The sequence below is a fragment of the Mixophyes fleayi genome, chromosome 2 (genome assembly GCF_038048845.1).
Source record: "Mixophyes fleayi isolate aMixFle1 chromosome 2, aMixFle1.hap1, whole genome shotgun sequence".
NCBI lineage: Eukaryota > Metazoa > Chordata > Amphibia > Anura > Limnodynastidae > Mixophyes > Mixophyes fleayi.
This window is the reverse complement of record NC_134403.1, coordinates 55,880,962-55,905,413: the sequence shown is the minus strand read 5'-3', so window position 1 is coordinate 55,905,413 and position 24,452 is coordinate 55,880,962. Positions and strand designations below refer to the sequence as shown.

Below are 24,452 nucleotides of genomic sequence, written 5' to 3'. Positions count from 1 at the left end.
TTTCTTTATTTAAGGTGTTTGAAAAGATACTCAAGACCAGCTCTGAACAGGCAGCAAGAATTGTCCAGTTGCCCAATCCCTCCGCAGCTCAAACTTCTGGATTATCTACATAAAAGAAAGGACAGGAAATACACACAGCCTCACTTTGACCTCAAACTATCCAAAACTGGAATCGTACGTTTTCTATCATATGAGTATATGGATTTTTTATTTTTTTTTAATTCCATTTGATATAATTGATTGATTTTTGCTTATGGATTTATTATCTTTCAGTGTGTTGACATATGGAAACAAAACCCATGCTCGCTGTCCGTACCCTCTGAAGTGGATGTGAGTATGCCAGGGATTGCCAATTTACTTGTCCCTTGTGGTTAAACTGTATTTACTGGCAGTTATTGCACAATATTATCTCTATAATTATCCCCGACTGCATTGTGAACAGTAAATAATTGTAGCAATAGATATTTTGAAAAGAGTTTTATTTCCATTTTATCTGGTTTTGGTTACTTGGTAAGCCAATGATAATTGCATAGTGCGGATACGTACAAGTTTTTACTTGATAATGTGAAGGAGTCACTGCTTTTATGACGCTGTGGCCCAAGTTGTATTGGTGCCTATGGATAAAGTTTTATTTCAGCTCCACATAACAAGAAATATGCCAGTCTCTGCTTTTAAAAAAATGGCACCTAGTTACAATTGGGCAGTATTAACAGATGTTAGGCGCTGCCTGCGATGTGACCCAAGTTTAACAAGCAGTGAAAAGCTTTGCTTTTGACCTCTAGCCTTAGAAAGCAAACAAAACTGACGCCATATTATTAATAGTGTCTTATGGACTCCATCGCCACTGGAGAAGTTTGTCTTCATCCAGCGCTGGGTCCCTTCGCAATGCGCATGTGCGACTTTAGCAGTGTGTGCTCATTAGGTACTGGGGTTTTATCCTCCATTCGTTGGCAGCATTTAGTTAGTTTAGATAAGGGGGAGTTCACCAGGGCTCACCAATGAGCCCTGGCATGGTAAATTCAAGTGGCAGGACATTTTGTATCGCTGTGGTATGGTGTAGTGCTGTATTTGTATTCTAAAAGTATTATCTGCTCTTCGAATCAGAGGAAAACATGAACAAAATGCCGCTAATACTGATTCGTCTTTATAAATATTTCGGAGATCGGTTTTTCACTGCTGCATGGAATTCATGATTTCAGCTTTTCAAGGCATCAGTTTTATAATTGCTACACTGTTACATATACTAAGAATCAGTTGTATTAGTTTATAGCTTTCGATCCTATTACATTATAACGATAGTTGTTCTTGAAGTTGCGCTACCACCTAGAGCTAATTGGCTCCATCCCCTCCCCGTAAGCCCAGGGGCTGGTCAATGCAGCCGGTTCTCCTGGGGGTCAATAGTTCATGTCTCAGCCCACAGCTGAAACCAGTTAGTTAGTTAGGGGCTGTGTGAGCGGGAGGACCAATAAGAAGCCACAATAGCGGACACTGAGTTTTTTGATTGGTCTTCTCGCTCACACCCCTCTTTCACGCCCATTTTAAAGTGGTGATCAAAAATGTTCTTTGCATGTTAATGGAGCTTTAACGGTCACTCTGTGTTATGTATGCACTGTAATAAATTCTTCTCTCCATTTCTTAGGTTGAAAAATATGCAAAAGTGGAAAAATCTATCAAACTTGATGACTCGCAACCTACTGTCTGGCCAGCAGATGTGAGTAATTAAATCCCTTTTCTGGCCAATATTTATTTTATTATTTGTGTTATAATGCAGTGCACATGTGTAGTGTGAGTCCAGGTTGAAAGCAGACCTTCTAGTAGAGCATTATAAAAAACACATTTTCCCCCAGTTGCGTCACCCGTCATTTCTTTTATATGACTGATGTTTCTGGCTGATGGAAGCTGCTTGGTAAGCCTGACAACTTTGCTTGTTTAACAGGTTCAGTCACAGTTCTGCTGGGTGATGCAAAAGTGCTATGAAAATAGACCAACTGAACGAGGATAGAATTATTAGATATTATATAATATGCACACGGATGAAATATTCTGTTGCAGATAAATCAAATGGAAAATACCCTCTAACTGACTTTATTAATATTCCCACATGTGATGCGTGTGTGGCTTATTTGGAAAAAGATCCTGGCTTTCAGCTTTGTGTAAATGCACCAAATTGTACCCTTATGTTGTGCCTGAGGGTTACAAACCAATTATAATAAAATAGGACCTATATATAACCTCCATCCTTTTATAAGAGCGTTAGAGATGCCCATCTCATTCTTAGAGGTGCACAATTGTTTTCGGTACTGAAGAACCACTTTATGTTTTACAAAACTCCAAATGATGTTGAAGAGAATTTACTCAGCCTGGATGTCTTAGCAGCAGCCTCTTCCTGAAGGATAGTATCTTATTATAACTAATCTCTCCCTTGAAGTCTTGTAGTAAACCCATTATGACTTTATAACATCCCTCTAAACATTTCTTTTAAGAACAGGACAAGCGTCAGCCATATTCACTCAAACCATGCCTGTAATTTACTATGGCCAGACCACCAATTTCAACAAATTTCCCTCTCACCTGTCAGCACTTGTTTAATAGGATATCTAAAAAACATTTTACCTCTACCCCATTTATGTGCTAGAAGGGAAGCTCTGTCTCTAATCTTAGCTATAATTAATTCCGTCTACAATATATTCAAGCTATAGTTTCAAGATTACAAATTCTGGTGTTAGTTTTCAGTTTCACGAGAGGATGCTGCTGTCTTTCATACAGTGCATTTAAAAAAAAGTTTCAGACCGTAAACTGTAGTAGATAAATTAGACTGCTGCTTAATTTGTTTTCTTGTTCTTATAGTTTCTGTCTTTTTTTTTTTTAACAGGAAACAAAAGAGGATTATCTCTTTGAATGTGAAACGGGCACCCCTTTCCAGAAGGCAAAGTTGACCATTTTCCAGAATGTAGGCAATCCTTTGTACTTTGGTAAAATGCAGATGTCAAAAGCTGATGAAGAGGATAACTTCTACAACCCTCATTCCCAGTGAGTTACGCAGACTGACTTGATATATTGCATTATCTCATTTCATATCATATGTGGTTAATATTATGATTACTTATTGCAATTTTTGCTACTGAGAAAGTATACTGTTTTAATTTGGAACATATTGTAACTGGGTTGTGTACCTTCTCAAGAAGCTAACAACGCCAACATGGAATAGCCCAACATGATTAGACCAAAGGTGACATGCACGTCAGCGTGGTAATAGGGACAAATTGAAAAGGAGACTTGAAACCGTTCCGATGAATGAACATCCCGGGAGACTGCAGTGACGTCAGTTTCGAGCTCCCCACTATCATTCGTGTTGTTAAGCTGGTAATTTAAGGAGGCGCCGTCTGTAAAATATTCTTTGCAAAGCCTAGAACATTGTACAGCCAACGCCACCTTAAATTACCAGCTTAACAGCACAAATGACAGTAGGGAGCTTGAAACTGACATCATTGCAGGCTGCCGGGATGTTTATTCATCGGAAATATTTCAAGTCTCCTTTTCAAGCTGTCACCCTCTGTCTAATCATGTCATGTCGGGCTATTACATGTCGGGGTTGTCAGCTTTGTGATAATGACTACCACCGATGTAACGAGGCATCATACCAAACTTTTCATTGCGGCCACAAACCACATAGGTTTAACTTAATCTCTAGCTCAACATCTAACTCCAATCCAACCCCATTCATTACTTGCGGATGGGGTATGTGACAGCGAAGATCACATTTCCGAAATCAGTAACAGTGACAAAAGAATGTCGATTGCTCTAATTTAGACAAGTAGGAAATAGTGACTTACTAGAAAAGTGACACAGAGCAATTCCGGCAACCCTGCTATCACCCCAACTGTAGAACATGCCGGCACTCAGAGTGACGTCGCTCCAAATAGCGTCAGTTACATTGCTAGTGTTAAGGGGGCAATGCGTGGACCTGCCGGCTCTATAATGTTAAACCCTTTGTAAAAAACATTATACAGCCGACGGGTCCTCGCATTGCCCCCTTAACTAGCAATGTAACTGACGCTATTTGAAGTGACGTCCCTCTGAGTGCCGCCATGTTCTACAGTCGGGGTTGTTAGCAGGGTTGCCGGAATTGGTCTGTGTTACTTTTCCAGTAAGTCACTATTTCCTACTTGTCTAAATTAGAGCAATCGGCATTATTTTGTCGAAGTTGCTGATGTCAGAAACGTGTTCATCGCACCAATGACTGCCACTGTTACCACCTCTGTTAGCACCTCTGGCTGCTGTCAGGGCAAGACTTCCAAACAAATAGAGTGCAGTCTATTTGTACCGCAAAAAGCACATGCACGGGACAGAACAGATAAAGAAACAAACATGTACGTACAAGACGAGCAGAGACAGACCTGCCCTTTGTGACATACACCCTTTTCTTCATCTGGGTCTCTCCCTCTGTAGGCTATTGCTCTGTCACTTCAGGACTTTTTATATGAGGAGAATGCAGAAAGGTCGGCTGCCTGCTCTTTTACGAACAGTGTCTGTGTAATTCTTTGTGTATACAATGTTAAAGAAGTGCATGCTGAACCACTCTTCAGTCCTGCAGGCCACCCATAAATTAAAGATCCTTTACCACTGGCATCCACAGCTGCTGCTGTACCTGTAGTTATGCCACTGGTTTTACTAATACAGGAATCCATTTATGTTTGTACATTTATTTATTTTTTTATTATTTTTTTTTTTTTTTTTTACAGGTTTCTGTAGATTTTGGTGTGTATTATGGGAAATTACCTCTCCTGATAGAACCTAGTTTTTGCATGTTTTCCGTTAATTACAACCCTTATCAAACATGCCAATCAATGCTGTCTAGATTTTATTATCCAATCGGATAAGTGTAACAAGCTTTATTGTCCAGTTTTTGTTATAATATTGCACATTATCATTATTTTGCATTTGGTATTTGTTTGCTCAACTTTGTTAGCATGACATATATTTATAAATCTGATTGTAGAAATCAACACTCTGTACAATTAACTGGACGGTTATTTGTATTTTTCTTTCAGATTTCTTATTGGATCTAAAATTGATATTGATAGGTGAGTGCGCTATTTTTTATGGATTTTCTTTTAAACTTCACATGATATAAATATCACTATTGATCATGATTCTTATACTTGTGGATCACCCATTATATTTTCAGCAGTACTGTTGTGTAATATTCATGTAAGTGTTTCTTAATTGGTGAATTAATTGAAATGGGCATAACGTGGTAACTGGATCTATATTTTACTAAGCCATGTGTTTTGAATCAGACTTTTTTAGAACTTCTTTGGTAGACAATGGGATATCCACTCTGGAGGAACGGGATTTGCCAGTCACTACAAGAAGCAATCTAGCGTGGAGACTAAAACTAGTGTACACTGGTGTCTGGCAGATGGTTTACTTAAATGTTTTTGCGTAGTAAATCCAAGCTGATAAGCAGCACCATGACAGAACACTAGTATCAAAATTTAGATTTGTATTACATTCACAGCTTTAAGGAAGCATAGTTTTGTGTGAATAGATATTCGGACAAAAATCATAATTTTTAAGGTTTTATTTTTGGGTTAAAAATGCTTGAATTAATGTGCTGGACTTGTTTTTTTTTTGTTTTTTTTGCTTCAGCGACAATGTCTTCTTACTCTTCATTATGCTGCAAGAAATAGGTATATATGTCATTAGCACATTCTGTAGTCAGGCTTCATTTATGAATAAAAGCCATATCTTCAAGTAAGACCTAACGGCTTTGTAAAGAGAATACTTGTGTGGTTAGAACAAAATAAAATCTAATCTGTGAAACAGAAAAACACAAATTGGACATTATTTTTGTAGCACTGATACTACCCTATTTTAATAGATCATGTTATTAAATTAATGCAGGATGCATAAACAAAATATACAACATGAGAAGAATAACCTGGCTAAAGTGACAAATTAATAGATAAAAAAACAATATTTCACAATCCAGAGGTCTGTGATGTTCTTATTAATGAGTCACAGTTCTTTCTTTAAAAGTATGACGTGGTAAGTGAATAGTGTCCATAGTTAATTTATTTTCACTTTGTATGGTTGAGTTGTGTGGGTGTCAGTGATTGAAGAGGCTGACATTGACCTATAGGAGCCCTCTGTTTCGGGTTTATGTTTGTAATACAGGATACAGCCTAGCATTTCATTAGGAACAAATTAACTCATGAGTACTTTTATGAAGGAGCAATTTTATAGGCTAAACCAGTGTTTATGAGAACGCAGCCTATCAATTTACTGCAAAATAGTGATATAAGTCCTTTCTGAGGCACTCCGTGATGGCATTAGTTCTTGGTAATGGATTGTATTTCTAAAAACATTAAAAATAAATTTGTGATAAAATGGAGGTAAGTGATGTGTCTATATGTGGTTTTTTTATGTATTCTAGTGAGTTTTAAAAGCTTAATATTATGTCCCTGTACCATATATAACTGGTTTCCATGAGGTAAGAAAAAAGTATTTGCAATCGCAAAAACGATTTGTGACACATATACAAACATACTCTGCATCATTTTATCCTCCCAGAGTTGTCAGTCAGTACCGTGATTTATTCGAAAACGAGTCTAAAGGTTCTGTGAAGATGACCACCAATGCAGGAGGAGTGGCGAGCCAAAGTCCCTTTTCTCCATGCAAGGACATTGAGGTATGTGGAATTATTTTACTTAGTGACTATTTTTTGACAGTTGTGCGCATTGTACAATAAATGTGTTGAAGAGATTTTTTTTGTGTGTGTGTTTTTTTTTTTTTTTTTTTTTTTCATTCTTCCTTTCATTTTCATTGTTTAGTTGGACAGCATCACAGGCTCTATCCAGTCCTCTATGATGGGGAAAGGAGTTAAGCACAGACCACCTCCAATCAAACTTCCTTTAAACCCGGGGAGTAATTCTGCAGGTAATATTATTTTATTATACTTAGAGGAAGTACTTCTCTAACCTCATAACATCGATTCTATCCAGGAAACATCACTTGTAATATCTTACTGATGGTGTTTAAATTCATTAATGACCACATTACAATAACTAATCCTAGAATGAATTGAACTTTGATTATGGCCTTTTATTTAAAAAGAAAGGTCAGTTGTTACAGGGTAAATTTATGGCCATTAATAGTCGGCCTGCTTACCTCAGTAAGTTAGGCATTAACGGTTTGTTTAGTGTATCGTATAGCAGGTGTTTTTAAAAGGGTATTTAGTGCATTACTTGCTATAATGTAATAGGCCCTGCCTCCTGTTTCCCTCATTGTTTTACTATATTTTCACTAACCCGGAGCTGACTGCATATCTTGGCACAGCTCCAGTTCAGTAAGCAGCTAGCAGTGCAAGTTGTGGAGGAAGTCGTACCTGGTGCCAAGTTTAATATGCAGATATCTGGTACCAAAAATAAAGTGCAGATCCATATCTGGTCTCAAGATCTTTTTTTTTTTTTTTTTAATCATTGTATTTAACTACATCCCTCTCCATAGTGAGCAATTGCCTCTTAGTGCAAAGTAGAGGGTCTGGTGTGTTTGGAGTGTTTTGCACCTAAACTTGCCCTTCTGTGGTCCTTTGTTGCCCCCGATTGGAAGTTTCTATACTGTGCATAGCAGTAATGCGCTACCGTGTTTTGCAATTGTCACTGTTTCAATTACATTTTGAAATAAATTATAAAGCTCTTTTTGAAGTTTTAGAAGATTTTTAGGTTGTATAATAACTATTCTCTAATTTGTTAATTTGATCAAATGCATTTATTAATAATTTATTAGCTTAGCTTTAAGGGTTATTTTTAACTCTGGATTAATAATGCTGACTTTTAAGGTATAAGTAATTGTTATTGGCATCCTGTTTTTGAAAGGTTTTAGCACAAATTATATTTTCCTCTGTAATTGAGATTGTGATGATCAAACAATAGAATTTGCACCAAATGAGCCAATTCAGATATATTTCTCCTCAAGCAGACCATATATATATATATATATATATATATATATATATATTATAAATGTCTAGTGGCATGTGTTAGTCTGTCTGTGTGTGTGTGGGAAAAATAAAACCAAGCTGCAGCGCCACCTGCTGGGCGGAGTTATACACTGACCTACTAAATTCTTAGTGTGTGTGGGAAAAAAAAATCAGAAAGGGCTGAAATTTGGTATACTAAGATGTTTTTAATTTGTTAATTTAATTTGTTAATTGTTAAAAGTGTTTATAAAGATTTAAAAAATATATATATATATTTCTTGAAGGAGAAGTGACAGTTGGTAGTGGTTGGTGGTTGCTGGGGTGACAGCGGGGAGTGGTTGGTGGTTGCCGGGGGTGACAGAGTGAGAGGAGTGGGATACTCAGGACCGCTGAGAGAGATCCCTGTGTCTGGATAGACATCTGGATAGATGTGGCGATGAAAATGAAGGATGAGGTGATGGAGAAGAATGATGAGGTGGTGACATGTGGACAAAACCACGTTAAAAAAGGGCGCTTACGTCGGGAAGTAACGCTCTTCCCCTGAGGAAGCCTGGGCTATGGCCCAAATGCATGACAAGAACCTTTTTAACACCTTAAGTAGCTTGATTTGACTAGAATGCATGAGTATCATGCACGGGTTAACTTGTGCGTGTGTATGTATATATATATATATATATATATATATATATATATATATATATATATATATATATATATATATATATACACACACAAGTTAACCCATGCATGATACTCATGCATTCTAGTCAAATCAAGCTACTTAAGGTGTTAAAAAGGTTCTTGTCATGCATTTGGGCCATAGCTCAGGCCTCAACCACTCCCCACTGTCACCCCCGGCAACCACCAACCACTCCCAACTGTCACTTCTCCTTCAAGAAATATATATATATTTTTTTCAAATCTTTATAAACACTTTTAACAATTAACAAATTAAATTAACAAATTAAAAACATCTTAGTATACCAAATTTCAGCCCTTTCTGAATTTTTTTTTCCATACACACTAAGAATTTAGTAGGTCAGTGTATAACTCCGCCCAGCAGGTGGCGCTGCAGCTTGGTTTTTTCCACACAGACAGACTAACACACGCCACTAGACATTTATATTATAGATATTAGTCTGTGAAAGCAGGTGCAAATCTGGTCCCCATGACTGTCCTGTGAATCTGTAAATAGCCATAGTTTATTAAAAGTGAATACTCTCTTACCTCTTTCTCTTCCTCTTAAGTCTGAATCCATATATATATATATATATATATATATATATATTCTGAAGCCCAGGAACCCTGATCTAAATGAAGCTGTCATGAAGGCTGCTTTGGCTAATATGTAGCGTTCAACTCTGTCTAAACCATGCCCGATCCACGTTACCGACATAATGGCTTTCTAACGCGGCATTCACTTTACTGTAGGCCACACTACTTTCACGGTCAAAGAATCAGGCCAGCCGTGCAATAATTGGGACTATTGGTAAGTTAGGTTAATTTAGAAGTATGGCAGTGTGTGTACAGGAAAAAAGTGACTATAAAAAGAAGGGGTAATAGTTAGAATATCACCCAGGGTGTTAGGTGTTTGAAATCTGCCACTGTATGGATGTACTGCTACATGTTTTAAATACTCACGTAATGTTTTATAATTATTTCCAGGTAATATTTTTAGTTCCCAGCAGCCAAGTGGCCACCTCAAATCCACAACACCTCCACCATCTAAACCTCCAAGCATCTCTCGGAAACAGTCCGTGGACCTTAATCAAGTCAACATGCTCTCCCCATCCGCCATGTCACCTGCAAGTTCTTCACAAAGTGAGTCACGACCTAAATTCTCCATTAAATCTCCATAGGCCTTTCGTGTAGAGGTCATCAAGATTAAACTCTCCTTTCTAATGGATTGGTGACGCCAACGTGTATGCTTGTGTGCGCTCCTCGTAAAAGCCTTTTAGAATTTATAGCAATGTGTTTTTGTTAACTGTATGTATTTTGTGTTTAATGTAATTGTCCTTATGTTTTATATATACATTTTTTTTTTGTTTTTCCTTTTCTGTATGCATCCTTAGTGTGTACGTATTTATAACGGTATGATGCTAGAATGACTTGTGTCCCATGCTTTAAAAATTGCAATGCAAGCTAGGTATTCAATGTGACAAAAGGAAGCGTTTCTCCTTTTTTGTATGATAAGAATTTGAATTTTAGAAGCTTCTGTTTTTAAAGAAAGATTAAGCTGGGCTGTTACCGCAAGTCAAGCAGTGCAGCGTAATTAATAATGACTTTTTGAACTATATTACCTTTAGTATGTTTATGTTTTTAATATATAATTTAAAATTGCCTCAAAGTATTATACTATGACGAGTACATGAAGGCTGCTGTACATGTGCAAAATGACCAAAACTCACATTAAGTTGACATTTTTAAATAACTTTGGTTGCATTGAAGTCAGCCAAGCATTTGTAACGCTGTGTGTTGCAGGCAAGTCTGGCTTTTAAACAAGATAGACGTGAATTGAATTACTGCCTGTATCACTGGATTGTTTAAGTTGCATGCATTGTGTGAAAATGATTTTTGGAAAAAAACTGTCACATTTAAAAAAAAAAAATAATGAAAAAAAACAAAAATGCAGTTGAGTTTTTTGTTTTGGAAAATGAGTATGTGTGCTTCAACTTACAGCATATGGCCCTTTACTAACCAAATATTATATTTCTTTGATATGTTTTGCCATTAAATGGGTTTGAAGCATTTGCGATCTGTTAATGAGGTGTTTTCTTTCTGCCTTATTGGTGAGAGTTCATATTGTGTTTCTTTTGTGGGGGGGTGGGGGAGAACTGTATTTTATTAACTTTAATTGTATAATAAGTTATTTTTATTCTAGTTATTACTAACCATATTTTTTTTTTTTTTTACATGTTCGGTTGCCGGCTTTTTTTTATTTTTTTTTATATCATTTTCTTTTTCCACTTTTTTATAAAATTGTGTTTTTGTACTAGTGCTTTTTTATTTTTCTCAATGAGCAGGATCTGGAACTCCCAAACCATCTACTCCTACACCAACCAACACCCCTTCATCGACACCGCACCCACCCGATGTTTCGACCTCCGCTCCTCTCACTCCTTCTGTAACCCCCACACCCCAAGATTCAAGCTTTAATTCACAAGCTACTTTGATAGCACCGTTTGCTCAGCAGCAAATGTCTCTGAGTCAGGGGTTACCTGTAATGACCATTCCACTGTCCACCATGGTAACATCTATAACTACCGGAACCGCCTCCACCCAAGTAATGACCAACCCTGCTGGACTTAATATCATCAATGTAGTTGGATGGTAAGTTCCCTTTTTTATTTTGGTACTCAACATTTTCTTTTTACTAAACAAATAGATTGTTTACCTTTTATGCAACTACCAACATAATTATTAGAAGTACAAGTGACGGCTGTCATTCGTTTCATTTGAAAGGAAGATTGTCCATTATATGTCTGTCTTCTCCCCAGAAAATCTTGCCAGCTAGTTGGCATTAAGAAGTAGTCGGTTGGGGGCGGTGTAATACTTTCCAATAATAATTAAAAATGTTGGAGGTTATTGCCCACTCCTGCCGGGCCTGGTCAGACTGGTGGTCAGTGGTCTATCACACACTGCTGGCTGTAATGCTCACATAGTGCCTGTTCTAATAGGAGAAACAATGGTTTATTCTGTTATGATAGGACTGTTGGTTTCAAGATCCGGATGGCAAGTAAAACCAGCTGGGTGGAGCACATCAGAAATAGCTGCTGGGGAGACACTGTATGCCTAGCCTCAGAGTACGAAAAGCGCTGCATGGCCAGCAGCCTGAATGTTACTTTGTGTTTCTCCATAGTTCTTAATAATCTGCTGTCCACTATTGGGTGCCAGTCACATGGTATATTGCAAGCTTCCACTAGGAGAAAGATAAAAAGGTGGGGAAAGAGAAATAAGGTAAGATGGGGATGATCAGAGTTATTCCTGAATTGGGGTACTCAGGCTCATTTTTGGACAATCTCCACTGTCTACATTGTGCTTCAGTGCGGGTCCCTACACTCCTGGTAAGATCCCCACTGTTGCCTAATTGCGGCCGCCCATCACCGGAAGAAAAGCAGGGTATCTTGACTATGGAAACTAATGGTGTGTAGTGAGTGTGTGCACTGATTGGAGGAGAGCAGCTATCCAATCAAGTGCCAGATGCACTACACTCCTCTAGCCGGAGCTGGTTTTAAATTGACCACCTCTATCAAAACTCACTCCTCCCTGACAGGAGCAGCAGTGAAAGTCAGGTGGAGGGGCTCCACTGAAAGCAATACATGGGGGCCTATGTAAAGAGAAGGCGTTGTCCAGCATCCTTTAAATATGCTCCCCCTAAAGTGTAAATGAGCTCTAGAGAAGTGCTATATACACTTATTGATTCGGTAACAATACAATGACCTCAACATTCTGCCCAAACACAAGCATGAGTGCTATCAACACTAATACTTATTGCAGATTAAGGTACCAAATATAATCTAGAGAACCTCAATAGTCAGTTTACAAACCTATTCTTGACAATGATTTAGGGATACATCTGTGTGTACACTAGTGAACTAATCAGTTTTGTCAGACAGGAACATATTCCTATATTAGTGCTTCAGACTAACCAGCCTCTTCTGTATCTTCCTCATAGCCGACACTCAATGATTGTCGGCTATATGCTACATAAACCACCTAATGTCTCATGCTATTTAGCAGTAAAATTCCATTATTAAAGTGTCCATTACCTTGCCTGTCTCTATTCTTGTCTTTTTTTTTTATTGCATTCCTTTTTGTCTTAATAAAGGAAACCTTCTTTCTATAGGATAGTGTCCCCTTTATTCTTGCATTTCATTTACATCTTTTAATACATCTGTATGTTTCTCTAGTTATCTTTTCTGTTGCAGTGCACTTGATCAGTCTCTCCTCCTGGATTTCTTCAGTCTGCTCCTGTATTTTTCTAGCTCTGCTATTGTCTTGACGTCGGGATGCTTTTCCTTTTGTCTTCTGTTCTTATTTAGTGAGCTTGCACTGAACTTAAGGATGAGTGAGACCAAAAAATGAAAATACTTCATATACTTTAAAATGTGATCTAACAGTCTCTCTTTCTGTCTATTTGTGCGCACCTTAATGAGTTGCGAGCAAAACTGAGCTGAGACATAAGGTTGAACATCACCTCTTGCATGAATCACTCCACTTAGAAATAAATCTTTCGCCAGTGCTCTAATTCCGTATACAAGAGTAAAGCCACAAGTTTATCTTTTGTATTCTAAAGTGGTTTAATTTTAAACCAAAGGGTCAAAATTACATGTGTTAGAAACCAACTAGTTAAAAAAAATATATATAATTATATATTAGAATTGCTGAAGCAGATACAGAATTTTTATCAGTGTAGTGTAAGGGTAAAACATATATTTAAGTGCATTTGAGGCCTTTTATTGTTTTCATGTTTATATGCCTATGTCTGACGTGACTTTTCACATTTAGTACAGAGGCTTCAGTAGGGCTGCATCATGTTCACAGTAGTCAGGAATATATGGATAGTTAATATTTTGGGTGAACTAGCACAATGAGGTTAGTGTATACCAAAAAAAAAAAAAAAGTAAGAACAGATATTAAATTATTATAATAATGAGATAAAATAGGCATGGTTTATAATAGCAATAAATTGTATTTCTTATAGAATTGATTTCATGTTGTTAAAACAAAACTACCTTAAAAAGGATGCATCATACATAATAAAAGTGACTTGAAAGTGTTAACATTAATTTATAGATGAAAACGGACATATTAAAATGAAGGAATTGTATTTTGTAGTTCGATTTTATTTCCTTTTTTGGAAGAGAAACACTAAACATTTCTATATTATTTTGAATTGAATAAATTTACTGTACACTTTTAAAAACAACCCTTTTCATAATAAAGTTAGTCAAGTTTTTGCATACAATTCATCTTAACATTACTTTAATATAATTTAATTAAGAATGGCAGTCACTGAGATTTACCTGGTACATTTATGGGGCTAAAATTGTCAGAAACGTGTACAATGTTTTGTAATGCATGGTACATTACATTAGAAGAGCTAGTAGTAACAAAATACATATGTATAAGCTTTGTAAGCCTATTGGGAAATATATATGTTTGCTATACATTTTTAGTCATGGGGCATGCCTTTTCACAATGCACAGCGGGCTTTATAGAAGAAGCCTTCTAGATTTGTTCACAGACATGACAATTTTGTCTGAGTTAGGCCAAACCAACTCCATTTAGAGCTTCATATTTCCTGGCTGCACATGTGACTGACAGACTGCACCAATCATGTGTTCCAGCCATTAGGCCAAAACTGAATGTCTCTAGTTTTACAAGAACACGTGTTTATCATCCATTGCCTAATAAAGTCCATGTTTACTAACACTCTGTTTTTCATATATGATCCCTCTTTCAGTTTCCATTAATTTCCACCATGTTGCTGAGTGCTGTCCAATGTCATACAGTATCAGTGGATGCCTGTGTGTGTATATACCCTTACATTCTGAAATAGGAATATATTCATTTGATATATATAAATGCCTCTTTAAGAGAACTTAGAAAATGTAGCAAATAAAAAAATTCTGCATCTCGTCGATACCTTTTTGGTGACACAGAGTTTAGTGTGAAGAAAATTAAGTTTTATTTTAATTACACAACACTCTAAACCAGGGGAGGGCAACCTGCGGCTCTCCAGGTGTTGTGAAACTACAAATGCCAGCATGCCTTGCCACCTATCTGCTGGTTATCTACTGGCAAAGCATGCTGGGACTTGTAGTTTCACAACACCTGGAGAGCCGCAGGTTGCCTACCCCTGCTCTAAACTGATGGCTAACAAACAAAGGAGAATTGATGGATCATAGCTTAACAATAAGAGAATATACCAGTTTATCTCTTGCATACATATTTTGTCTGTATTTTTTTTTCTTTTTTTTTCACCCAAAAAATTCAGGATGGATCAATATATTTGTTACTTGCAGTTGTCATTTGAGGGATGTTACAACATAGCATTATATAGTACCTTTTGAATATAAATACATATAATCAACCTCAATATATAAACATATACCAATCAGCCACAACATTAAAACCACAAGCCTAATATTGTGTAATCCCCCCTCGTGCCGCCAGAACAGCTCTGACCCCTGGGGGCATGGCCCACACAAGACCTCTGAAAGTGCCCTGTGGTATGTGGCACAAAGACGTTAGCGGCAGATCCTTTCAGTCCGGTAAGTTGTGAGGTGGGGACTCCATGGCTCTGACTTGTTTTTCCAGAACTTCCCACATATGGTCGATCTGATTGAGATCTGGAGAATTTGTTGACCAAATTAACACCTTGAACTCTTTGGTCTGCAACAATGTTTAGATGGGTGATACGTGCCAAGGTATCATCCACTTGATGCCAAGACCCAAGGTTTCCCAGCAGAGCATTGCCCAGAGCACTCTGCCTCCATCGGCTTGTCTTCTTCCCATAGTGCATTCCTGGTGCCATCTCTTCCCCAGGTAGATGGCACACCCGGCCGTCCACATGATGTAAATGAAAATGTGACTCATCAGGCCAGGCCACCTTCTTCCATTGCTGCATGGTCCAGTTCATGGCGCATACAATGGCATGGCGCTCACATGCCATTGTATGCGCATTCCGCCGTGGACAGGGGTCAGCATGGGCACGCTGACCAGTCTGCCGCTACGCACTGTGTGTTCTGACACCTTTATATCATAGACAGCATAATCTTTTTCAACAATTTGTGCTACTTCTGTGGAATTGGACCAGATGGTTTAGCCTTCACTTGACACGCGTATTAATGAGCCATGGGCGTCCATGACCCTGTCACCGTTTGTTCTTCCTTGGACCACTTTTGGTAGGTACTAACCACTGCACCCCAGGAACACCCCACAAGACCTGCCCGATGCTCTAAACCAGTCTAGCCATCACAATTTGGCCCTTGTCAAAGTCTTTTAGATCCTTACGCTTTCCCATTTTTTCCTGCTTGCACGACATCAACTTATTGTACTGACTGTTCACTTGCTACCTGATATATATCACCCCTCCTTGACAAGTGCCATTCTAAGGAGTTAGTTAATGTTATTCACTTCACACAATATTTTTGGGGGATGGTAATAAACAGGTTTTATTTTTGGTGTTTATGAGGCTTTACTTGTATTAGTAAACCTATTGATTGGTGTTCATAACAAAGGAATGCTTTGCCATGTGCAATCAAATGTTGGTTGATGCAAGTTATTGCTTTAGTCATAATTTCCTTTCTGTGGTCTAAAAAAAAAAAGTGTTTGCAAAGCTTCTTTTTGTATTAGTCTTTCTTATGTTTATGAAAGTTTCTTGCTAGGATAATAAAATAAATACACACGCACTGAACACAATTTACTGTTTTGCCTAAAATAAGGGATGGTTTAAGATTTAGAATTAATATGAATATAATTTATTTATTAAGACCAATAGTAGTCAACCCCTCTACCCCATACCAAAAGAGGTGTTCCAAATAGAGTTTATTGCATATCTAATGATTTGGGGATGCCACCTGTGTCCTTGAGGCCTACAGGTTGTGCACGTCTACTTTAGACCACATTGTTGATTCAACATTTAGGTCTTTGCCCATAGCTCTGTTCCTTGCGGATTTCACACAACCATAAAAAGTTCAACGGTTACTTTGAAACATAAGATTGGGCATCCTAAAAAATCATATCTTTTATATTTATAGATTATGCTGTTGGTCTACAGTTCATACCTAATGTTTAGATATACAATCTAGAAAGAAATGCTCTTTATATCAGCTGACCAGCAGGAGATCAAATCCTTCATCGGTAGACATACAAGTCCAGCATGTAGAAGAATATGACATTTTAGAGGAACTGTGAACCAGACCTCAATATAAACTAACTAAGAAAATCTGGAACTTCTGTTGCAAATAATGTACTTTCTTTCCTGTTCCACAGTGGCGCACAGGCGTTGATGAGTGGCTCCAATGCCATGTTGGGGTGTAGTACTGGTGCCATAACTCCTGCGGGGATAAATCTGAGCGGCATTTTACCATCGGGAAGCCTAGTGCCAGGTACAATGCCGGCTGCTATGCAGTCTGCCTCTCAAGCAGGTTAGTATGACTTTTGGGGCTAGATTTACTAAGCTGCGGGTTTGAAAAAGTGGGGATGTTGCCTATAGCAACCAATCAGATTCTAGCTGTCATTTATTTAGTACCTTTTACAAAATGATAGCTAGAATCTGATTGGTTGCTATAGGCAACATCCCCACTTTTTCAAACCCGCAGCTTAGTAAATCTAGCCCTTGGTGTCTGTTTGGTGATATAATAGTGCTTAAAATAAAAATCAAAACATCACTTTTACATACATTCTGCACTTATTTTTATTTTTTTTTGTAAATAAACGCCCTAGATTTATTGTACTTTGGGGTGTAAAATTGGGCTATACGTGAAGTTCATAAATTAATTTTACATATGATATTTGGTACAAATAAGTATTACTTTACACATTAATTTGGGCCATTTAAAAAGCATCTTAATCCATGCCCTAGAACAAGGTGAAACCAGCGTTATGTATTGTCTGCCACAACTTGATGTAAAACTGTAATTTACTTGACCTAGTGAAGCAAATCACATCTATGAAGTATTTAATTATGAGATGGCATGGGTTTATTTGATATCATTTTTTCAGAACTTGACATGTTATATTGTGTACCTCATCTGTAGACACATTGTCAAATTGTTAAAAGCAGCAGGTCACTTGGATAATTTTGCACATTGCTCAAATACATGTACATATCGTATACATAATCATAAGGATAGGATAAAAGGTAATGTGGATTGGTGAAATTAATGGGTCTTAAAATAAATAGAAATAAAATATTAATGCTAAACTATATGTTACAAACATTACAAATTGTGATTTTCTCTTTCCTACCATTGGGGGATACTGCGAGACATTGGGGTATAGTAGTTGGACTAGGAGGTTAGGCACTTATCATACCTGGTTTAGAATATACTTCTCCCCTACTTTGCCCCTCCTCTCTGGGAGCAACTTCGAATTTTGTTAGGGCATGTTGGTATGGGCTCCTGCCTATGCTGTAGTATATAGAGTATGTAGCACATATTTTTTCTGTATGTCAACAGGTGTTAGCGCAGGGACCATTCTAAGACCCAGTGAGTGAATAGCCTGCTGGCTTCCTTCACTCTGGGTCCCTGCGTAGGGGTGAGCAGCCTGACTGCTACACTCACACCTCATACTAATCTGCCGGCAGTCTTTTTAGTGTGCCACCCCCTCCCCCCGGATGTTCCACTAACTGGAAGCAGAGTCTGAGACAGGCTTGGTGGTATCCCTGGCAGAATCCACGCAGGGCTTGGCACTGGCTTCCTCCTCCTTAGAACGCCTGCTTACAGTTCCCAAACGAGCTTCTAGTAAACGCTTAGTACCTGATTCCTTTCAGGCCCCTAACCCAGAGTCTGAACAGTCTTCTGTGGAAGATGGTGAGCTGCTCCTAGAATCTGAGGGTGATGATGCGTACGACCCAACAGACCCCTCCACAGCACGAAGTGTGGATAATTTAATCCTGGTGGTTAGACAAGCGTTTGAGTTTGCAGAGCCAGAGACTGGAGACCCCTCTGCTTTCTCCCTGCGCTCTTGGTCGGTAGACACAGACTCCAAGCTCTATTTATAATCCTTACTGTTTGACGATCTCACTCTGTTTGGCCCCGAGCTAGAACATGTCATTCAGGTTGCCATTGGGATAAGAGCACTTTCTTGCCCATCTGCTCCCCTAGACCAAGATAGGAAAAGTTTCTGTCCTTGTGCTCCTTTGGCAGATCTCAGGGAGCGTCCTCCAGGGGACTGTCATCTGCTTCTAGGGGGGAGGGGGCACCACAGAGGCCCGAGAATAGGTAGGCATGGGATTACCATGCCCGGTGACAAGACAGTGGCATTACTGGATCTCTCACCACGTCCATGTGGTGAGAGCCCATCTGCTTCACTTCCAGGACCAGTGGCTGGCATTGACCACAGATGCCTGAATGCGGGGTATTCTGACCAGGGGTTATGTCATTGACTTGATGCATTTTCCAGCGCATCTGATCATCACCACAGCCCTGCCATATTGTGCTCACAGGCACCAATCACTTCAGGTAGCCATCATAAACCTGTTCTCCTCGGGGGACATCATTACGGTTCTGCATCCAGAAAGAGGAATGGGTTTTCCTCTTTCTGGTTCCCAAACCAGACGGTTCCTTCCGCCGAATACTAAACCTGCAGATCTCCAACAAACAGATCTGCATACTCAGATTTTGGATGGAATCTCTGCGCTCTGTGATCGCAGGCATGGAACAGGAAGAATTTCTCGCATCCATCGACATGAAGGATGCTTACTTACATGCCCATTTGGGAGGGACACCAATGTCTCCTCCGCTTTGCAGTACTAGACCACCATTTTCTGTTTAGAGCCCTGCCGTTTGGCCTGGCATCAGCCCCGCTGGTGTTCACCAAGGTGATGGCTGTTATGGCAGGACTTCTGCTCTCCCCAGGGGGTCACGATTGTACACTTTCTGGATGATCTGTTACTGAAGGCTCCGTCCGCATCACTGCTATCGCACCACATCCAGCTTTCTGGAAACTCATCGCTGGGCACTAAACTTATCCAAGTCCTCTCTAAGTCCTGCACAACAGATGCATTTCCTGGGCCTCACCTTCAACATTGTCACCCAGAGGGTATACCTCCCAGAAGACAAGGTTCTGTCGCTGTTGCACAAGATCAGGTCTCTCCAGGCAAGGAAAAAAGTCTCTCTTTTCAGCTGTATGAAGCTGCTGGGGTCCATTGTATCTGTATACTAGATGGTGCCCTTTGCACAGATCCATTCTCAACCTCTTCAGAAAGAGATTCTCCAAAATTGGTCCGGATCCCTCTACATTTGGGCAGGCAAATCATCACACTGTCGAGGGCTACGCGCCTCTTCGTCTCGTGATGGCTAGCCAGAGCCAATCTGGAAAAAGGCCAGTCCTTTTTTTGCATGGGCAAGGACCCTGGTCACCATAGTCGCAGACTAGCCGGTTGGGGCGCGGCCATCGGTCCTCTCAGGTTTCAGGGCCTCTGGACCCCTCGAGAGGTGGTAGTAGCCATCAATGTGCTGGAACTCAGAGTGGTTCACAGTACCCTGGTTTATGGGCAGCAGTTCCTTACCGGGTGACCTCTGAAGATCCATTGCGACAATGCCACGGCCGTACCTACTTGTGCCATTAGGGGGGGGGAACACGCAGCCCTATAGCTCTGACTTTGACAGCCTGGCTGTTGAAACCCGGATGCTCAGGGCCCGAGGGTCCTTGCCGGGTGTGGTGAGGACCATGCTCAAGGCAAGGAGGCCCTCTCCCTCAGCCATCGGGTCTGGAAGGTTCACATTTTCTGGCGTGAGTTCGCACTTCCAGGTTCAGTCTCTCCGTTTGCTCTCCTTCCTGCAAGCAGGCCGAGCTACAGCTTGCTTCCCTGAAACTGCGCTCTCCATTCTCATTTGCTGCAGTGGTCGGGGGATGTTCAAATGTTTTTGCAAGTGGTGTTACAAGTTCAGCCCCACTTTATCAATCCAGTGGAACCATGGGATCTCAATCTGGTGCTGTGCTCGCTCACCAAGGATCTGTTACAGCTGTTAGACTTGGTGGATTTACTGTATGTGACTTGGAAGGTGGTGTTCCTTTTAGCCATTTCCTCTGCTCGGCGAGTATCAGAGTTGAGAGCCATGTGCTGCAATCCTCAAGCAGTCCATTGTTCGCTGGATTTCATCTACCATTCATTTGGCTTATGTCCAGGTGTCTCGACCTGTTCCGGTGGGGTTGAAGGCTCATTCCACCTGGGCAGCGCGTCATGGTGCTTCGGTTGAGCAGCTGTGACGGGCAGGGACGTGTTCGTCTGTCCATACTTTTTCAAAGATTTACAGGTTGTAGGGATTTACATCTTCAAATGCTATCTCTGGGCTCATGGTATTACACTCAGCTGTTCCAGAACAATCCCTCCATTAGGGGCAGTTTTGGTATATCCCCAATGTCTTGCAGTGTCCCCCAATGGTAGGAAAGAGAAAATAGGATTTTTTTACTCACTGTAAAATCTGTTTGTTGGACTCCATTGGGGGACACTGGGCACCCTCTCTTTGGTCTGACTTCGGTTCTGTTGCTGTTCTAGTTACCTAGTTCTTGTTATGCCTGTTGGCGCTCTCTTCTATGATTGATTATATAAACCTTAGGCTGCTTCCAGAGAGGAGGGGTATATTAGGTGAGGAGTATATCCTAAACTAGTTATGATAAGTGCATAAACTCCTAGTCCATCTACTATATCCAATGTCTCACAGTGTCCCCCAATGGAGTCAGAGGAAGAGGTTATACGGTGAGTAAAATTCCAATTTTCGGGGGGAAAAACATCTAAAATAGTTTTGTGAAAAGTCACCTACCAAATATCTTATTTTTAATTTTTTTATATAATTTTTATTAAATTATCTATAAATATAACCTTGATAAAGTTGCATTTTAATTAGTAATGGCATTGAAAGCTTACTATACAACGACAGTAATTGCATGCATATACTGCATTGTTGTATTTTTTCACATGGTTTAAAATTATTTAAATTATTTATATATATATATATATATATATATATATATATATTAGAGATGAGCGGGCTCGGATTTCCGAAATCTGAGCCCACCCGAACAGTGCGGGAACTTCCGGGCGCCAAACCGAGGCTCTCGCGAGACTCGGATGTCATAAATTCAGCGCTAGCGGCCGACATCTTCACTCTGGCTGCGATTACTCGTGAGAGAGGTTGCAGTTAGGGAGCTCCTGTCCTAGTTTTAAGTATAAGTGTAGCTTTGCTGCTTTGTCCAGTGCTCTGTCCTGCTGAGTCCAGTGGTGCTGTGTCCTGTGCTCTGCCCTGCTGAGTCCAGTGGTGCTGCCTGTGTCCTGTGCTCTCTTCTGCTAAGGGCATTGTTATTTCAAAGTTATCAAAAAGTTATTAAAAAATAAATAAAAAATTATAAAAAAATAATTATAAAAAAATTATCCAAAAATAATTGTAAAAAAATATAAAAAATTTATTTTAAAAATACTAGGTACTGCTGTATAACTCCAGTCCAGTGGTACTCTCCTGTGCCGCAGATAATTTGTAAAGGCTTTGGCGAGTGTGTGTGGTTTAGGGGTTCTCTTGTGCTGCATATAATGGAGTACAAAAATTTGGAGGATAAAGTAGGGAAAGATCAAGACCCACTTCCTCCTAATGCTGAAGCTGCTGCCACTAGTCATGACATAGACGATGAAATGCCAGCAACGTCGTCTGGCAAGGGCGATGCCCAATCTCCTAGAGGGCATGTAAAATCCAAAAACCCAAAGTTCACTAAAATTAGCCAAAAAAGAAAATTGAAAACATCTGAGGAGAAACGTAAACTTGCCAATATGCCATTTACGACACGGAGTGGCAAGGAACGGCTTAGGCCCTGGCCCGTGTTCAGGACTAGTGGTTCAGCTTCACCCAAGGATCTAAGCCCTCCTCCTCCCCCCCCCTCCAAAAAATTGAAGAGAGTTATGCTGTCAGCAACAACACAGCAAAGAACTCTGCCTTCTAAACAGATGACATCACAAATCCCCAAGGCGAGTCCAAGGGTGTTGGTGGTTGCGAAGCCTGACCTTCCAATCACTGTACGGGAAGAGGTGAAGTACGACCCTAGTCATCCTATGGCAAAGCGGATAACTGCGTCAATAACAGCAATGTTGGTGTTAGACGTGCGTCCGGTGTCCGCCATCAGTGGAGTGGGATTTAGACGGTTGATGGAGGTATTGTGTCCCCGGTACCAAATCCCGTAGAAATTCCACTTCAATAGGCAGGCGATACCAAAGATGTACAGAGAAGTACGATCAAGTGTCCTCACTGCTCTGAAAAATGCGGTTGTACCCACTGTCCACTTAACCACGGACATGTGCACAAGTGGTTCAGGGCAAACGAAGGACCTTATGACTGTGACAGCCCACTGGGTAGATGCATCGCCTTCCGCAGCAGCAGCTGCATCAGTAGCAGCATCTCCACAACGGCTGCTCGTGCCAAGGCAGACAACATTGTGTATCACAGGTTTTAATAAGAGGCACAACGCTGACAACCTCTTAGAGAAACTGAGGGAAATCATCTCACAGTGGCTTACCCCACTTAGACTCTCCTGGGGATTTGTGGTGTCGGACAACGCCAGTAACATTGTGCGGGCATTACATATGGGCAATTTCCAGCATGTCCCATGTTTTGCCCACACCGTTAATTTGGTGGTGCAGCATTACCTGAAGAGTGACAGGGGTGTGCAGAAGATGCTTGCGGTGGCCCGCAAAATTGCTGGACACTTTAGGCATTCTGCCAGTGCCTACTGCAGACTCGAGCAACATCAAAAAAGTCTGAACCTGCCCTGCCATCACTTCAAACAAGAGGTTGTGACGCGCTGGAACTCCACCCTCTATATGCTGCAGAGGATGGAGGAGCAGCAAAAGGCCATTCAAGCCTACACAGCCACCTACGACATAGGAAAAGGAGTGGGGATGCGCCTGAGTCAAGCGCAGTGGAGACTGATTTCCGTGTTGTGCAAGGTTCTGCAGCCGTTTGAACTTGCCACACGAGAAGTCAGTTCCGACACTGCCAGCTTGAGTCAGGTGATTCCCCTGATCAGGCTGTTGCAGAAGCAGCTGGAGAAAGTGAGGGAGGAGCTGGTAAAGCATTGCGATTCAACAAAGCATGTAGCTCTTGTGGATGAAGCCCTTCGTACGCTTTGCCAGGATCCGAGGGTGGTCACTCTTTTAAAGTCAGAGGAATACATTCTGGCCACCGTGCTTGATCCTCGGTTTAAAGCGTATGTTGTGTCTCTGTTTCCGGCGGACACAAGTCTACAGCGGTGCAAAGACCTGCTGGTCAGGAGATTGTCCTCTGAAGAGGACCGTGACATGCCGACAGCTCCTCCTTCATTTTCTTCCACACCTGTGGCTGCGAGGAAAAAGCTCAGTTTTCCTTAAAGACCCGCTGGCGGGAATGCTGAGAACATCTGGTCCGGACTGAAGGACCTGGCAACCATTGCAGACATGTCTACTGTCGCTGCATTGGATGCTGTCACAATTGAAAAAATGGTGGAGGATTATTTTGCTGACACCATCCAAATAGACATGTCAGACAGTCCATATTGTTACTGGCAGGAAAAAAAAGGCAGTTTGGAAGCCCCTGTACAAATTGGCTCTATTTTACCTGCGTTGTCCCCCCTCCAGTGTGTACTCGGAAAGAGTTTTTAGTGCAGCGGGGAACCTGGTCAGTGAGCGGCGAAGGAGGTTGCTTCCTCAGAACGTTGAAAAAATGATGTTCATAAAAATTAATTATCAATTACTCAATCAAGTACAGCACTGCCC

The 24,452-nt window shown here is 40.3% G+C and overlaps 1 protein-coding gene across 2 annotated transcripts in view; it reads left to right on the top strand.

The window, feature by feature from the left end:
* The window catches only part of SUPT20H (SPT20 homolog, SAGA complex component), a 68,305-nt gene that overhangs the window by 26,364 nt on the left and 17,489 nt on the right, over positions 1 to 24,452 (top strand). For both annotated transcript variants that reach the window (XM_075199012.1, XM_075199011.1), the window contains exons 11-20: positions 15 to 174; positions 274 to 330; positions 1,640 to 1,711; positions 2,873 to 3,030; positions 5,052 to 5,084; positions 6,577 to 6,694; positions 6,837 to 6,942; positions 9,650 to 9,805; positions 11,008 to 11,314; positions 16,985 to 17,139. In XM_075199012.1, coding sequence (XP_075055113.1) covers positions 15 to 174; positions 274 to 330; positions 1,640 to 1,711; positions 2,873 to 3,030; positions 5,052 to 5,084; positions 6,577 to 6,694; positions 6,837 to 6,942; positions 9,650 to 9,805; positions 11,008 to 11,314; positions 16,985 to 17,139 — 1,322 coding nt within the window. The remainder of the gene's footprint in view (positions 1 to 14; positions 175 to 273; positions 331 to 1,639; positions 1,712 to 2,872; positions 3,031 to 5,051; positions 5,085 to 6,576; positions 6,695 to 6,836; positions 6,943 to 9,649; positions 9,806 to 11,007; positions 11,315 to 16,984; positions 17,140 to 24,452) is intronic.